Below are 19,021 nucleotides of genomic sequence, written 5' to 3'. Positions count from 1 at the left end.
AATTATATAACACAGCTAATTTGGCTTTTCAATATTTATACAAGACAGATGCAACAAAGCACTTAAAATAATTACAAAAACATATTTTTTATCGAAAATATTTACACAACTGATTAAATGTGGCACCATTTACTTAAAGATACTATCAGAAGCTACTTAAAGTAATAACTTAACCAAAAGAAAAAAATACTTAAACATATGAATTCTGTGATGATTTGTAAAACAATTTGCATTTTTTATCTACTATTGTTAAATAATTAATAACGAAACTATGTACAATTATTATATTGTATGCACGTAGCTGAGTAACAATGTTATCTGTCAGTTTTTGACGACAATTAAATGAAAGTATTTATAAGTAAAAATTATTTATTTTTTTACAATTTCAAAATAATACATAAATAAATAATATATAATTTCAATGTCTAAGTTAAAATTATTTACGGCAAGTCGTTAATATAATAAATACTACAAACTATATCTAGCCTATTTAAATATATACAATATTATTCGCTTAGTCAAGAAGGATTTATAGTTTATAATGCGGGCATTGTGAGAGTCCTTTCAATATTGCGTAAACATCGAATTTTACTATATAAATTCTATGCCTTCGTATTTATAATCGGTTTCGATTTTCTGTTCGGGTAAAATGGTTTTACCGTTCAAATCGAATGCTGTTATAAATGTGGACGTCTTGCCATTCAATTCCTCAGATTTTATAGCTAAAATAATTTTGTCTTCTGTGTTAGGTATAAACTTAAAACTTGAGAATCCATGAGCGGGTGTAGTATTAGCGGGATCCAACGAAACCGTTTCAATCTTTGAAAAGCGTTCATCTGCTGATATGAGCACATTACAACCCATTTTCTCGTCGCGTGTTTCGTTGTATCTAAAAACGATAAATAAAAACGATAAATAAATTAATATATAAAAAAGATAAAAATCACACGCAAAAAAAAAACACCATATCATAGTATTAATATCATATGGTATTATCATAAATTATTATTACTATAAATTAACAATGATTTAAATTATAAAAATTTTCAAACACCTCGTGCCAGTGCAAAAATATATAAATGTATACATTTGATTAATAAATTATAAAAATTATTAAACTATAACTGTGTCTAACTGTAACACAGCAATAAGCCTTGTTTGCTGATAAAAAGCTAAAGTAATCAGTGAAAGCGATGACAAATTCCAAAACAAACATGTATCTTCTGGTGTAATCCAAATGAAGTAATTAGGTTTCTGCGCCTTAACCCACTATTAATCCCAAACAATCCCCTCCCCTTGCACACTTTCTTTACCCAACTGCATCCTAATGCATGTAATCATATTTCGTTTGATCGAACCCATGTATTTGTATTTGTAATTCATTACATGTTATCTGCCACATAGAACTCCACGCGTTATCACAACAACAAATACAAAAATAAAGAAAGAGTAGTTGTGCTTATGTCTAACAGCACGATTGTCTAACAGAGTAGCTCCAAACCGGTGGTCCGCGCTATGGTTATAAATACTCTTCCAATCACATTTAAGAGATATGGATACAAGCATATAGTTTGTTCACTAAGACCTCAATTATTAGGTACACAAAACTTAGATCAGTCATCGAATAATCACGCAGTGTTCAAGGAATACATAAAATAGTCAGTGTGAAGAATGGGACTCTGCAGGAACCCACCAGCTATCAAAGTGTAAAAGTGCCTAGATGCACTAACACGAAAAAGACTCAACATCATTAGAAAATAAACACAAAAAATGTCCAAGTAATTATACACGTCTTTTATAGTCTATATAATGTACCTAGGCACTTATACAATTCATTATACATTCTACCAGAGATTCATAAAACGTATTACAATATTCATCCAGTTTATTATTCATAAACTTTGTGGTTCCTACTAAAAAGAAAAATATCGTAGTGGTCTTTGGTTGGGAATCGCTGTTCTAACATGTGGGGTTATTTCATTAACAACTAAATTATTGCAATTTACAATCTTATTACAATTATAACATACGAATACATGGGAAGTTAGGGTATGGAAGAGATAGAAATGAAAAAACAAAGGGTTGGGATAAAGAAGGGATGAGGAGTGGTTGCTATTTGATTAAAAAATATCCTAGATTGAGATAGAGAAATCTTGTCACTTCAATACGACGGAATCCTACTCATCGTTCTCTCTTAACTATTTCTTACACATTATTCTTTTATTACACATTATTCTTCCATTATGAAATGGAAGAGTGATAAAACATGCAGAATAGAAATGGAATTGTGGGGTACAATGGAAGTGAAACAAAAAGCGGGATGGAGAATTGGATGAGAATTTTGAAAATTAGTAGGCGGCAGTATTGAAAACAATCTGAAGTCAGGTGAAACATTCTTTTATGAGACAAAACTCTCAACAGAACGCTTTATTATACATAAAAAACTGTCTGGTTTCACGACTATTTTATGCTGTGCTTTACCCAAGTTGTCTAAAGATGTTGGATTAATACAAGTTACAACAACCGAAATTAAGTTTTTGAATACAATTAAAAGTAGGTAGATAGGTTTTTTTATTGATGATTTTATATTTAATAAAAAACTAGCTCTATATTAGCCGGAAAAGCATAATTGTAAAAGGGGAAATAAATTTTCATACTAGCTGTCTTCATTATTTTCTACCTGACTTGATTATTTTCCCTACTATCAAATCTTATTTTATCAGTACTTGATTTCAAAGTAATAAGTGTAAGTTTTGAATGGAACTCGCTATTATCTCACAGATTAAAAGAGAAGTGTCTTATGAGAAGGGATTTTATTAGAATATGATTACGAAAATGATCTATAACATAAGTGCTCCCGAACATTTTAGAACTATAAAACTGAATTAAAGCTTAATTTCACTGTTAAAAAAAACGGTAACAAGAAGATTTAGAAATATATTATATTTTACAGTAATCACGATTTAAATCTGTAGATTGTACCACTCTAACATAATCTATATATACTATATTCATATATTTAAAATTTGAGAAAAAAATAACTCACTTTTCTTTAGAACAACGTCTTGGTAGGAAGTACCACTTTTTATGTACTTCCGACCACAAACCACTTTCGTGTATCATATATCCAGGCCATGTGATTTGCAGTGCCTGTTCTCGCACTGCTTTATAATTGCTAGCCCAATCAAAAGAACGCACTTCTCCGGTTGGTGTGATCTCTTTCACAAACATAGGATTCTCATTTTCAAAATCACCCATGCTGGTAGTCCATTCTTTGCCCATCGAACCTACATACAGTTTTCGTTGCTTCACCGTTGCCCACTCAGATTTAAAGCCTTTCGCATTATGCCCATTACCATCAAGTAAAATTATCCAAGGTAAAACTTTATCATTCACGATTTCATATATCAAACCCGTGCGATCGTCAAACGTTAACAATTTTCCATTAAAAGTGACCAACTCAGAAAGTTCCATGCCACGCCCTTTTAAAGAAAAACTGCTTTCGAGTACTATGGGCGTGTCAGTGTCCCACTTAACTTTGATTTCTTGGTTGCCATTCGTGTGCGTCAAGTATCCTTTTTTCAGATAACTACGCCACGTAATGCTGCCATCATCTTTAGCAACTTTTGAGTTTGTATCCAGGTCTGCCACCATGGCAATGCGATATGTTACGCTACCACCGCGACTTAAAATTGGTGGAGTTAATGGATATGTAGAATTATAAATTAGTAGATCACTAAGTTTCATTTCAAATTTTTCAGGACTACTACGCACACTTGTGGAACTGGCATAGGTTTTTATCCACGCCGCCTCCGATGAGGATGTGGACCCTGTGCGTACATAAAAGAATAATACGAATAGTGCACATACTGTTGCCACTAGTAATGCGAAGTGGTAGTTGAATCGCACGGTACGATTGCCAATGCGGTAGGTCGGTGGCGTACGTAACGCAGTACGCCAGTCTCTCGTATACATGACTGACCTCGATGAGTTGGTACGTTGTGTATTGGGATTGTCAAGCTCGTTGTAAGCATATGATGAGCTTGTGTGTATTGATGCAGTATTATTGCGATTTAGGAAACTCATTGAGATTATAAATTTTTATGTTTCAATATATCTTTATATTTGCATTTTATATTAAATGCCTTAGGAATTGTTGATATGATGTTCGCTGCTGTGTTGCTTATATAATTCACATAAAATTTTGTTTTAAAAAAAATTAAGCAGATAATCATTATTAATTCGCCATTTTTTTGGCATTCACTAATGTATCTCACACGAACCAAACTAAAATTTGTAACAAATAAACCACGACTAAAATGTAAACGTCAAGTATCACACGTCAACCCATATGTTTTCGCTAAATACACTGCAAATATTTTTGAAGGACATGTTCAGTGTGGATTATTTATTCAAAACACTCAGAGTTAACAACACCCAGCCACAAATGATAATTCAAAATTCGTGTAAAAGTGTTTTGTTCAAATGAGTTATAATACTTAATACTATTAAAAACATTATTAAATTATTTTATAACAGTCGCTATTATTCCCAGTACGAACTTTCTACAAAACAACGTTTGGTCAGATAATTTTGATTCATTTTAATTTGATTTTATTTCTGCAATTCAACACAAATAATTTCAAAAACAAAATATTTTGTAAAGAATGTAAAAAATGTATAACAATGAAATCAATATAATTTCTTGTTTGTATAGCATGACATAGACCGAATCGCACTGTGTATATTTAGGTATGCATACTAAATTTCAGTCTTCAGACATATATGAGGCAAAATTACCCCTTATTTCAAAGTGTATAGCGCATACCTGGGCATGCAGCCCGCGACTAATTTTTGTGCGGCCCGCGAAATATTTTTAATCTACCACACCTACGCAAATTATGTTTTGGAGTATTGGTAAAACTACATTATTTTATTTTTATGGTATACCAAATAAATCAAAATAAATTGATAAATTTACTAAACTAAATTTAACATTATAACCGTATTGTTGTTTTTGTAGAAAACAATTATTAATGTATGTTTTTATTCCTGTGGCCCTCCAATCTATATAGTTATTTGTAGTGGCCAACGATTTTATTTGTTATGGACAGGCCTGGTCTGTACCATGCTTTATGAATTTATTAAAAAATCATGTTGATTAAATAAATTATATGAATTCAGGCTGAATTTTGCTTGAAATTGAAAAGAATATAATTCATGCAAAATTAAACAAATTTGCTATATGTCCAAAATGTAAACTAATGTCAAAAACAGCTTTTAATAATATTAATGTCAGTTTGATACTTTCACTGAGTATGCTTATTGTTCAATTCTTAAAAACTCAAATAGGTGTTGCGTTTTAATGACAATAAATCCAGTATTGCAACAAATTTGCAACAACAAACAATCACATTTATTATCATTATAAATAACATAATAAATACTATTAGTTATAATTAATGGAGCAGCTTCAACGTATTATAAGAGTTTAAATTTCATATATAAAAATATAAAAAATTGATGCCTTTGCGCATTTTTCCATAATTACTTTAAATTCATTAAAAAAAAATTTAATTTTAAACAACGAATTATTAATTTATTCACTATTACATTTTTATTTACAATATTTTTGATAGACACAGCAAGTGAATTTGTTAATGAACATTCAAAGCAAATTAACAAAAACTTCAAGTTCGAACATACAAGTCAAGTACGGCTTGTGGTCAGTTGGGTAATGAATACTGATTCTGAGCTTCACATTTGGCAGGACCTGAGTTCGATTACTTAACTTAATTAATTAAACCATTAATTTCGAAATTTCTTTATTAAATACAACAGTTTCTATTAAATAAAGTAGCTACTACCGTCATACTGACGTTAAAATCAAATTTTATTTTTTTTAACTTAAAATTAATTTCGCAGGTTTATATTCTCCTTCTGGTATATCAAAATTTGTACACATGATTGTCATATTGGAATATGTGATATTCTAATATATAATTAATTTATTAATTTCATTTATTTAATTAAATAATAAATACGCTAAAGTTTTGCAAATATGTATGTGTCTTCATAATGCATCAAACCAAAGCATTTGATAGCACTTAAAGTATTGTCACTCAAAATTCTGCTAATTTTGTGATTTTTTTCCAACATGTTTATAAAATATAGTTCGTTCCTCTTTTTACAGAGCGTATTAACATAAAAACTAAATTTCGCAAAAATCGCTAAGTTCGAAAACTGCTAAGCGTAAATAAAGAGAGATCGTATACAGGCATGCACTGAACATACTAAGTTGACAATTTTACATTATTGCCATCACATGTTTTCATTGACTTGTTTTTTATATTCTCTTTTCCACGTTCCTTCCGAAATAGTTTTGCTACACAACACGTGCATCTACAATAATTTTGTTGATTTTTAATAAAATTCAACAAAAAGATGCGTATCGAAACGTGTTATTTTTGCTCCAGCAAAATATATCCTGGGCATGGAGTACAATTTGTAAGAAATGATTGCAAGGTAGGTTCCTTTAGTAAGAAATTAACCAATTTATTTTTAAGCTCTGACGTCAAATGTGCGTTTCTAATAAATTTGTGAAATAATCAAAAACATTTTTATTTATTGCAGATTTTTAAATTTTGCCGAGGTAAATGTCACAAAGCATTCAAGCGCAAGAAGAATCCACGTAAAGTTCGCTGGACCAAGGCACATCGCAAAGCAGCGGGCAAAGAACTCGCCATCGATCCCAGTTTTGAGTTTGAGAAACGTCGCAATGTGCCCATCAAATACAATCGCGAAAAATGGCAAAAGGCTCTAGATGCCATTAAGAAGGTGAATGAAATCAAGGAGCGCAGACAAGGCAACTTTGTAATGCAACGTTTGCGTAAGGGTCGTGAAGTCGAAATTCAAATGGATGTCAAGGATGTACAGCGCAATATGTCACTTATACGCTCACCAGCTGCTGGCTTGAAGGAAAGACGCGCGAAAGAAAAGGCTGAACAAGAGGCACTCATGGAAGAAGATTTGCCCGAAGAAGAGATTACTTATGTCGATGCGCGCGAATTGGAAAAGAAGCTGGAAGCAGGTCTTATGGATGATGAAGATATGGAGATGATTGAAGAATAAATTTCCATGTAGTAGGGGGGTGTAGTATATAAGTTTTTAATTTTATTTTAATAATTTAACAAAAACAAAATTACACAAATGTGCGAATGAGTGTATAAGTGTTAAGCGAAAATATATCTCAATTGTGACAAAATGTTAAAAAGTGGATTTTTGATTTATTCTTGTTATTGTTGTTGACTTGAAGCCTTAAAAGCGGCAATGGTTCTGTTTATTCACTTTTCCTCGTGGAAATGCAAATTACTGCAGTTAATGTAAATTTTCGTTTATTTTACAAGTAATGAAAAATGCGGAAGAGAATGCGAAAGGTGAATCAAAATATTAATTGGATTAGCGTCAGTTTTCACGGCGTAGAGAATTCACAATTTCACAATTCAAAATCATTTTTATTTAGTGAAAGAGTACAGCCAGGAGCCAAAATATGCAGTTTCAAAGTAAAACCTTTTTTAGTGATAAAATTTAAATAGAAAATAAAATTTATACAATTTGTTTTTGCACAGAAATTGTAGTTATTGGCGCGTGCATCATTGCCTGCTTATCGTTTCTGTGGTTGCTGCTATGTAAATTGCTGGAGGAACGTGTGTCTAACACCTTAGAACCAGCGGAGGGTTATGTGTTTGATTATGTTATTGGTAAATATAATCGTAAATATTCTTACAGAGTTTAATATTAAATTATATATTTATTTATACAGTTGGTGCTGGCACAGCGGGTTCAGTGGTAGCCTCTTTGCTTGCCAAATACAGTAACTCAACAGTGTTGCTTGTGGAAGCAGGCGATAAATTTGGGTTCCTAAGTAAAATTCCATTATTAACGACATTGCAGCAAAAAGGCGTAAATGATTGGTCATTTTTATCAGTGCCACAGAAGCACTCATCCAGAGGCTTGAAGGAACAGGTAAATGAGTTTCCTTCCTTCCTGACCGTATAAGGAGTTATTACAGACTTCAAACCTACTTAACTTACCTTAAAATTATTTTTTACTTTTTATTTTAAATGGAGGTACTAACCCTTCAGAATTTCTACCATTCACTTCTTACTTTTTCATTTTAAATTGCTATTCCACCTCAGCTCGTCTTATTCAGGTTCCTTGTCTATTAGGAAAAAATTAAAAACAATATATTTTCAAGACCTTATAAATATGAAATTAAATTTCTTAATGTTTAGCGACAATGTTTACCACGTGGACGCGGCTTGGGTGGTTCCTCCCAACTAAACTATATGTTACATTTTGATGGATATCCACAAGACTTTTATTATTGGTACAAAACACATAATTTAAGCACCTGGCGTTGGGATTTTATCAAGCCATACTTAGATGCTGTCAATCCAAGTCCCAATGAAATGTATGAAATCAGACGTGACTACTCAAAACTTACGACAGCACTTCATTTAGCTGAAGAGGAATTGATTCACAAACCCTGGCTGTTTCGACGTGCACGGTACAATATTAAAAAAGGTCTACGCTATAATGTGTTCCAACATTTTCTGAAACCAGCATTTAAATATAAAAACTTACACATAATCACAAATGCCATGGCAAAGAGAATAGAGTTGAAAAAGGACAAGAAATCGGTTAAATCGTTGCTCATTGGTGTCAAAGATGAATACACACGCAAGGAAAAATTATTCACTGTGGATATACGTGAAGAACTAATACTCTCAGCTGGTGCATATCAGAGTCCGCAGCTACTTTTAGTATCCGGCATAGGTGATTATGAACAGCTAGAAAAATTGAATATAAAATTACAAAAACAACTGCCAAAGGTAGGCACAAACTTACACGATCATCTGAATCAACCACTTTTTGTTTCCATAGAAGTGATAGGACCCACTTTAAATCAGAAAGCCTTGTTAGATCCATACAGTTTATTCAATTACTTGAGCTCTGGAACTGGACATTTAGGGAACTTTGGTGTTTTAGCGCATGTCGATGATATATTCAGTGTACACAATTTTGGTCTTACGTTTTTCGCAGCCGGTGCCATTGATGAAACTGCTTTAATGTCCATATCAAATTTTAAACGTGAACATTTTCGTGCTTTATTTCCCCGCTACCATAATAGTACACAGGAAGGTTTTGTAATTATATCAACATGTACAAAACCTAAATCCCGTGGTAGCGTTACTATAAGTAACAGCAATATACGTAAGAATCCTTTAATCAATCCAAATTATTTAAGTAAGGATATTGATGTGAACTGCACAATAGAAGCTATACGTGCTGCTGTGGAAATCATCACATCGGAAGCATTCGCTAATTTACGTCCACGTATACATTGGCCAAAAATAAAGAACTGTGCGAAATATGGTCCGTTCGAATTGGATTTTGTGTGGAACAAACCAAGTGACAGTTATTTGGAATGCATTCTAAGACATGTCGGATTGGGGTCACATCATCCGGCTGGTACTTGCAGCATGGGTTCCACAGCAATGAATAGCGTAGTTGATGCAGAGTTTAGGTATTGTTTTTTTACAATTTATTAGAAAGAAATTATATCTTATTTATCATTGCAGAGTACATGGTTTAAAAAACTTACGTGTCATAGATGCTAGCGTAATACCAATACCATTATCGGGAAATCCTAACTCTGTTGTAAGTGCTTTAGCAGTCAGGGGAGTAACTATGATTTTGAAAATGCAATTGAATGAAAATATCAACAACAATCCATAGAGTGATATTTTGAATATATATTATAACAAATAATTAAATTAAAAATGATGTGCTTATCTTTGGATGGGTTAGGGTTAGAAGCAGGGATTGAAAACGATATATATTTATTTATGTTTTGTTGGAACCTAACAAAACCAAAGCACTTTTTATTTTTAGTTTTTTTAAAGCCTGGATTGAAAAAATAACTTTACAAACTGCGTAACGTAAATTTTGTTATGAGAATAAAATTACGTTTCGTAACATTTGGAATATTGGTCTAGGTATAAAGTTACAAGAAACTAAGTGATCTGCAACCAAGTGATCTAATTTTGTGTGCATTAGACTTTAATGCGCTTGCCCATATAGCATCAAAGATTAATGATTAAGTATATCAGTTGACTATCTTCATGCCAGATCTGAAATGCTTATTGTAAAAGAGGTTTTTCAACTACCGTCCAAGCGATGTCTTTCTTCCTATCATGATCACTTCGCCATCAATTGCAATAGATTTAACATCAGTAAGGTCAAATATAAATATGAGCGCGCTTCACACAGATACAGAGTCCTCTTGGAGATCAGTGTTGGGTAGTAACAAAGTGTTTAACAGGCCTCCGTCTATTATCTCCAAGGAAAAGCGACGCAGTATGTATAGTGCTATCCTAATTTAGATCAGGATATAGCCATATCGTCAATAGTTTCTTCAAATTGAAAGATCTCATCAACCTCTTTCTTTATCAAACTTCCTTTAACAACCACATCCCATATAAAAAACTTTTCCAAACTGAAATGTTTGGATTTCATTAGTACTGTTATCAATCCCTGGTTATCAGTGTTCTTTTAAGACAGTAAAAGATTAATAAATTAATATTTGTAATATTTTATTATATAAAAGTAGTCGTTTTTTTAATAAATGTGTACGAACAAAGGAACATACTTTTTTTCAAATATAGTTAATTATGTTTAGGTTAGGCTGAAATGGCAGCTTTATGTTAACTCTAACACACATAATGCCCGTTTGTGATATCATAAATATAAAGCTAATCATACTTTTAAGCGATATTGAAATGGTTAAAGTGGATTTGAAAATATTGCCGTTGAGTTTTTAAAATTCATTAGCGTACATTATACATTGTTCAAACAAAATACTAGCGAGATAGTTCTTCTAGAAAAAGATTTTACAGAAATAGCGTCAGTTCTTTTAACTTTTACAGAATAAGTTCTTTTAGAAGTAGTTGTTATAGAAAAAGTTTTTTTCACATAGTTCTTTCACAAGTAGTTCTTCTAAGTAATTCTTACAGAATTCTAGTAGTTCTTTCAGAAATATTTTTTTAATATGTAGTTCTTTCAAAAGTTGTTTTTTCAGAAGTAGTTCTTTGAGAAGTAGTTATTTCCAAGTAGTTCTTACAGAAGTAGTTCTATCAAAAGTACTTCTCTCAAAATTATTTTTTTTTTAAAGTTTTATTTTCGGAGGCTCCTTCGGAAGTAGTTCTTTCGAAATATTTTTTACAGAACTATATATAGCTTTTTCAAAGGAAGTTCTCTCAATAGTAGTTGTTACAGAATTCGAATTTTGAAAAGTATTTCTTACAAAAAAAATTATTACTTTTACAGAATACGTTCTTTCGGAATTAATTCTTATAAAATAAGTTCTTTTGTGGTTAATCTTCTAAAAGTAGTATTTCCAGAAATAGAGCTATCAAATGTTATTCTTTTAGAAATAGGTCTTGAAACAGAAGTTTTTTCTTCCAAAAATAGCTTCTCAAAGTACAAAGTATAATCAGTAACATGTTTATTCAATTTTAAAACGTCTTAATATTTAAAAAAAATTTTTTTTTAAATAGGCTAATTTTTAGTTAATTATTGGTTACAACAACATCAGATTTTTTTAAAAAATACTTAAGATCATTTTTTATTTAAGTTTTCCAACTTTCTTTTATAATACATTGTTATTGCACGATTCTTCTCAATTATTGACTGAAGTTTTTGTTTCTTTAGCTCAAATAATTCCATTTTAGACTTGGTCCTTAATTGAGAAAGTTTTCTCTGTGATGATAAAGTCGCAACTGTTGAAAGCGGTTTATCATCCACAATAGGATCTTTCCTCTAAGCAATGAAAAAACTATATATACCTACTATATATGACATAAAACATACGAAAATAAAGATTATATGTATTATATATACCTATACCTATATATAAAATGGTGAAAAATACCTCTAAATTTTCGAAATTTATATTTTGTGTAGTCTTAGAAGTATTATGTCTCAACTTATTACGTAGAGTCTAAGTATTATAATACATACTGATTCCTTCAACAAAACGAAGAAAAAGAGAATATATATACCTCTGAGTTTTCAAATTTCAAAGTTAAGTTTCACTGTTGTCACATATAACTTAGAAAAGTTAATTTTCTTTTGCTTCAGTTTTTACAGTTCCAATACCTTGTTTAGAACAGTCTGCTCTTTCCAATGCTACTCTCTTTTTCAGTATTGTGTGCCTCTTCTGCTGCAATACCTTAGCGTTAGAGTTCTTATTTTCCAATATATCTTTATGTTTTAAAAATATTCTTATTATTATTGTTTTTCCCGATTGTTTTAGATACGTTCTTTTTCCACTTAAACAGGCGTACATTATAAATATCCATTGATTCAGTCTAAAATTTTAGCGTTCGATTTCAACCTCAATTACCAACACAATTAGCTTATGCGCTTTGGCTTTTAAATAAATATATACATAATCATATACATATATTATATTATAGTCCTCTTCATAATACGGGTTCTTATAAGATGAATTCGTATAACACGGTGGAAAAATTGTGAAAAAGTGCACATTTCTTCTTAAAAGAATAATTAGTCAACGGTCAAAAACGTGGAGTGCCTTAAGCCTGATTATTAAAGAAACTTTTTTAATTAGGAAGCTTATGTCGTATGAGAAGAAATCCATTTCGAATAAAAAATTTTGAAACTTTTAAATCCCTAAAAATCTTTTCAATTAAGTAAAATGTTTGGGCGATCATATAAGTGTTACGGATATCGCCAAATAACTATTATCAGTGAATTATAAGTGGATATTTTTTTTAAATATAACAGTTACGTTAATCGCTTTGGGTTGTAAAATATGCACGGATTGTATTTGTATGGTCAGGTTCAACACGGATTAATGGAACACAGATCGGCATTATTATGAGGAGGTCTAATGTGTTAAAATTGGCATAAAAAAAATAAATAAACAAGTATATACATTTTTCTATAAAGTCGTATAAATCATATCGCCAATTTAATGAAATTTAATAAATAAATAAATAAATAATAAATAAATATTGTCATCAATATATGGAGATTTCTCCAAGGAATTGCTAACAATCAGTTGTGGCCGTGTGTCTGCTGAAGAATCGAGCGGATCAATTATATTTCCTTCAAATTTTTGCAATTTCGTCTCATCAAAAGACGAACTCATCAATGAAGTATTTCCGAACATCATTGATAATCATAAAAATAACAAATGGTTGAGTGAGCGAGCAATTTTGGCGCCTAAATACAAAGATGGGCATGACTTAAACTTTGTAATTCAAAATCAAATCGTTGGTACTCTGCATACATTCAAATCTATTGATTGTATAAGAAACGAAGATGAAGCTACCAACTATCCAACTAAATTTTTGAACTCCTTGGATGTGCTTGGCCAACCACCGCACAATTTACAACTAAAGGAGGGTTCGGTAGTCATTATGCTTCGAAATCTAAACCAACCAAAACTATGGAATGGAACGCGATTGGTGATAACAAACCTGATGGCCAATGTGATTGACGCAACGACACTCAAAGGTAAATTCAGAAGTGATGAAGTTCTCATTCCGAGGATCCCAATGATCTCAATCGATATGCCCTTTGAGTTTAAACGAATTCAATTTCCTATTCGGCTTGCATTTGCTATGACTATAAATAAATCACAAGGTCTGAATCTAAAAAATGCATGTTTTTCACATGGTCAATTGTACGTGGCATGTTCACGTGTAGGCAAACCATCTGCTTTATTTGTTCTTGCGCTTGATAAAAAATCAAAAATATCGTATATCGCAAGGTACTTTACTGAAGAGAATCAATCGGGGTGCAAACCATACCTTTTTGCTGTCAAAACAGGTCCTTAAGTGTTACGAGCTTCTGCAATCACTTGCAGCTCGGAATAAGGTAAGCCTTTACTGGGTTCCGGGTCACAGAGGAGTTTTGGGAAATGAAAAATCTGATGAGCTAGCCAGAACTGCATCAAAAACTGCTTTTATAGGACCTCAACCCTTTTGTGGAATAAACTGGGCCAGTACAAAACAGATTATTAAGGAAATGGAAAATCATATGCGGCTGGAGTACTGGGTAAACTTTCCAGGACTCAGACAAAGCAAAACACTGATAACACCGTACTCCTACAAAGACATTCTTAAATTCTCGAAATGTAATCTAAGGGTGATAACGGGTTTCATTACAGGTCATTATGGTCTGAAATATCACCTTCATAAATTACAATTATCTGCTAACTCGGAATGCAGATTATGCCTCGAAGATGAGGAAACGACCATGCACATTCTTTGTGACTGTCCAGCTTTAACAACGCACAGAAGAAACCTGTTTCATAAAGAATTTCTGTCACCAGAACAGATTAAGAACTCTTCTCTAGATTTAGTTCTAGACTTTATTCACAAAGCTTTAAGGGGCTTTGTTTAATCAATAGTGAAACTGGTACAATAGGTCTCTTCTGGCCGCAGTACCGGCTGTTGGGCAATTTTCACGTCTACTCTTTAATAATAAATAATACCTTTTTGCTGACAGAACATTGAAATAATTGATTATATATTAATATCCTAATAAACTATGGAACATAATAAATTTTTTGTATTCATTTTTTTACGTTAATAAATTTCTAAATTTAGTTTACCTAATATTTAATATAACATTTATTGACTGTTACGCGGTACGAAGTTCGCCGGGTCAGCTAGTATATATATAAATAAATAATATATATATATGTATATATATATATATATATGACTTGGTCTGAATATAATTTTTATATAAGGCTTTATTCAGACAATTACTTTACGAGTACATACTAATTATATATAATTTATTAATTATATAAATATTACTTTTATATATATATATATATATATATATATATATATATATATATATAAGTAATATATATAAAAGTAATATATAATTAATAAATTATATATAATTAGTATGTACTCGTAAAGTAATTGTCTGAATAAAGCCTTATATAAAAATTATATTCAGACCAAGTCTTTTTGTTGTGTTGAATCTAAAAATTAAATTCAATTCAAATTTTATTTCAAAAAATCACCCATTTTATTTAATTAATTTTGCAAAGATTTATTTTATTTACCATTTTTTTTATTTGATATGATGCGATTATGACGACATCATCTCATGGAAATTAAAAGTATCTGAATAGATTCTGTATCTGTTGATGCAGTTGCAATTGTGCTCATGAACTTGAATTTTATTGTCCCAGAGAAAATAATTTGTTTTTTTTTTCTAATTTGTTTATTGAATTTAAAGCAATGAAAACTGAACTCTTTGATTGCAGTTTTTTTAATTGCTTTTCTGATATTCGGATCCTCATTGGATTGCGGCTACATTGCCTCGATTGCCTCGAATTCTGAATCAATTTTTAGTTGATATTGAACTTGTATATATTTAAAAATGAAAATTGTGAATGGTGACGTTGACTTATGAAAATTTTTGAAATGTTATTATATAAAATTTTACTATACTTAACAAAAATTAAAAAATGTTGAAGTTTAAAATGCAGTAATATATATGTTTTACGGATGTATGCTCTTATCGCGTGTTATACTATGTGAATAAATGTATTTAGTTTTTATGGCGAATTTTATATAAGCCGCTTAGTAAAACATAATTTGTGATCCTTTTGATACATCAATAATATTCCTATCTGGGCCTAAATTGCTTTACCACTTACTTTTGTCTCTAGCTATGTACCCACTTTGCTTGCGGTAGCATTAGGGTTCTTGTTCTCCAGGTTTTCGCTTTAAATATTTTCTATGGTGTATATATCTGAGTATAGTTTTATAAATTCTCGTAGTTGATTTAAACTAGACAAACTCAACTTCAATTTTATTATACCTATGAGTAAAATACTTTGCCACAACAATTCTCTAATAATCCAGAAGTTCAACATTTATTCCACTTCTTTGTGGAATCCGACCAAAACAGTTTTTGAAATTTTTATTTTGTTAGTTTTGTATATTATAGTTCAGAGGTCTGATATAGAAAAACATGTAGAAAATAATTAAATATGTTTTGTTAGTATATATTAAGAGATTTATAGAATTACCTTCTTTATTATGAGAATAAATTTTTACTTTACCTTATAATTTAGAAAACTAATCTTTAATCTATGGTAAAAGATATCTTATCTGCATTCACAGCGATTAAACCTAGGCATGGGTAAAAAAGAACTAACCGGTTCTAGTATATTTTGGTGCATATTTTTTGTATATTATATTGTATATTATATACTGTATAGTATTTGTATATAATAGTTTATATAAAACAAATTATATATTTAAATATTCAAATGTTGAATACACGAGTACATATTTAAATGTTTACTCACTTAGAAAGTCCGTGGTGCAATAATTCCTACTTCGGCGTTCATATCTACTTTAACACTAGCACTATGCAATATGAAAATGAAAAATATTCATATAATGTTAAAAAATGAAAGAAAAATACATTAAAAATAAAAATAAGAAGTAAGAATAAGAACTCTTGATTCTGTTGTAGGTATTAAAAATAATTAACAGGTTTTTGGTTATTATTGTTATTTTTGCAACTCCCTTCTTTTATGTGCTGTATACATAAAAAGAATACTCCAGTTCATTAAGTAATCTAGATCTTGAACATCGTTATTTAGAACTATTTTTGTGAACATGCATAACTCAAAGGTTTTCTAATAAGTTATCTCATAACAAACTGGACAAACGCAAACCGCTAATCAAGTTCTCAAATATAAATCACATCAAATGTATGTCCATAGTTTAGGTTAGTACTATAAGATCTGCTGAATTATTTAATTATTCCAGTATTCACATTAACTTCAATTGAATTGATTCATGGTAGTGCTTCATTCAAATTTTTAGACGCTTGATTTAGGTAAGACTTTATTTCTATCATTCCTTCACTTGCCTTTAGCTTCTTTTATGTGTCATTGTAGGTAGGTAGGTAGGTAGGTTATACCGGCGATTCCAAGAGATCCACTACCGTTATTTACCGTATATTTAAAAACTCGGAGGTTAGAACCACTTAAAACAATTTGCAAAGCTTATAATGCTATTGAAGAGGAGATCTTGCAATTCAGCCACTAAAGTAGTAAAGCCCCTATAGTGTGTTGGACAAAAACAAATCAGATAGGAGACACTTTCATCGTCCTCTCTACAACTGCGGCAGATATGATTGATAAGAGATTTAATTTAATTTAGCATGGTTATTTAAAATGCAGTGACTTGTAAATAAACCTACCACAAGACTGATATCTCTACGGGTCATCTCCATGGGAGTTTCAGAGCTAGTAGATCTCCATGTTAGTTTACAACAATAACTGTAGGTTAACAAGCGTTATACTGGTGAAAAGCAGGGAATCTAATTTATGTGCTTGCTTGTGAGCACATCTATGTTACTTTGTAAATAGTCTGAATGTTCACTCTTTTTATGTTTGAAGACCTATGATATGTTTTAACTTTTGAAAAAAATACTTTAGGACACATGCTGGTAAACGGTGAAGGAGATGTACTATTACATTAGTAAAAAATATCATTTTTATTTATAACAAAAAATTTTATAAATTAATTGTTTTCATTGTTACTTTCATCCTTATATCAAAGCATTTACCCTGTTCTATATCAAAGCATATTTCTTTTAGAAAACTTAATTTTTGTAATAAGCTAGTTATATATCTTTTACTCCAGTATTTTATAATGCTTTAGTTATATAAATTGATAAATAATAGTTTAAGTGCATAATGTAGTCCTCATCATTAAAACATGATTCCTTTATGCGACACTTTCAATTTCTCAATTATATTACTAGATGGATTCTTTAAGATTCTTTAGGTACTTAACAGATTCTTATTAGCATTAACTCTTTCAATGGTTATATATTTTGCCTTACTTTCCCAACAATTTCTTGTTTAAGCATGAAGAATAGTTCACCAGGTTTTTAGAATTCGTAAAATAATCTAGATACACCTGATCCAGTGCTATATAGATAATGCTTTATTAGTATAATTTTGATAAATTAATATATTATAAAGAGTATATCAAATAATTCAAAATAAATATATTCTGTATATAATTATACAAAAACTGCAATACATTTTCTCAGGCATTTACTTTCATTCATTTAAATTTAATAGATTTTCTTGGAAACTGTGCTAGTCTAAATTTGTATAGCCGTGGGCGCTCAAACTTTTATTTGATTGAATAAGTGTACTCTCGATTAAATCTCTTTCCCTAACTCAAGTGCAAACTACAGATTTCGAAATACATGAGTTGGCTTGACGCCGTTATATGAGATACAATAGGTTATTAGGTATGCGGTGCTTTGAAGCGATGGGATTTTATTCTTGTTGTGACGAATACAAGTAATTCAATTAAAATTCTTGGTCACACTCATTGAAAAAATGAAAAGGGGAATTCGGACAGGGCAGATGAGCGCTGAGATTTAACGACAGCTGTTTAGGACAGTTTAAAATATAGTAAATTATATATGATCGTATATGTACACACACAATTTTTTGAATGCAACCTGTAAACTTTAAAAGAAACAGGGTGTTTTCTATTTTTTCAATGAGTATAATGTCACATATATCCAGCAAAAAATTACTACAAAAATTTACATGAAGTGCAGTAGTTTGTAGTTCTGATTACGTAGTTCTGATCATGAATATCTTTAATTGAGAGTGTTTTTGTTATTATGATATGTGGTCATCTTTAAATATTTAGCGACGTACCAATGAAAAGTGAAAAACATTAAGAAAAATATTTTTATTGTTTTAAAAACGGTATGTCCTAATAGTTTATGTCAAATATTAATTTTTGGTCTATTGCATATACTTTGATCTTTTAACTTGTTGTGGATGTTTAAAATGGTTCTTTTGAAATTTTTTCGATTATTTTTGCCGAAAATATCATTTTTGAGT

The 19,021-nt window shown here is 30.7% G+C and overlaps 3 protein-coding genes across 3 annotated transcripts; 2 read left to right on the top strand and 1 right to left on the bottom strand.

Moving 5' to 3' along the window:
• Window positions 1–470: 470 nt before the first annotated feature.
• LOC119676176 (apyrase) lies at window positions 471–4,504 on the bottom strand. Its single transcript, XM_038087410.1, has 2 exons — window positions 3,047–4,504; window positions 471–889 (listed from the first exon to the last, which is right to left on the bottom strand). Exons 1-2 carry the CDS (start codon window positions 4,084–4,086, stop codon window positions 592–594), a joined length of 1,338 nt encoding a protein of 445 aa, XP_037943338.1. The 5' UTR covers window positions 4,087–4,504; the 3' UTR covers window positions 471–591.
• Window positions 4,505–6,352: 1,848 nt separating this feature from the next.
• Window positions 6,353–7,273, top strand: LOC119680866 (probable ribosome biogenesis protein RLP24). Its single transcript, XM_038093872.1, has 2 exons — window positions 6,353–6,525; window positions 6,634–7,273. The coding sequence occupies exons 1-2, from the start codon at window positions 6,445–6,447 to the stop codon at window positions 7,129–7,131; spliced, it is 579 nt and encodes a 192-aa protein (XP_037949800.1). The 5' UTR covers window positions 6,353–6,444; the 3' UTR covers window positions 7,132–7,273.
• A 94-nt stretch (window positions 7,274–7,367) lies between these two features.
• LOC119680864 (neither inactivation nor afterpotential protein G) lies at window positions 7,368–10,680 on the top strand. The gene is made up of 5 exons (XM_038093871.1): window positions 7,368–7,562; window positions 7,629–7,760; window positions 7,823–8,025; window positions 8,295–9,589; window positions 9,645–10,680. The coding sequence occupies exons 1-5, from the start codon at window positions 7,550–7,552 to the stop codon at window positions 9,799–9,801; spliced, it is 1,800 nt and encodes a 599-aa protein (XP_037949799.1). The 5' UTR covers window positions 7,368–7,549; the 3' UTR covers window positions 9,802–10,680.
• Window positions 10,681–19,021: the final 8,341 nt, after the last annotated feature.

The sequence above is a fragment of the Teleopsis dalmanni genome, chromosome 2, assembly GCF_002237135.1.
Source record: "Teleopsis dalmanni isolate 2A chromosome 2, ASM223713v2, whole genome shotgun sequence".
NCBI classification, from domain to species: domain Eukaryota; kingdom Metazoa; phylum Arthropoda; class Insecta; order Diptera; family Diopsidae; genus Teleopsis; species Teleopsis dalmanni.
Note: the sequence above shows the minus strand (reverse complement) of the source record. Positions and strands in the feature narration are given on the sequence as shown.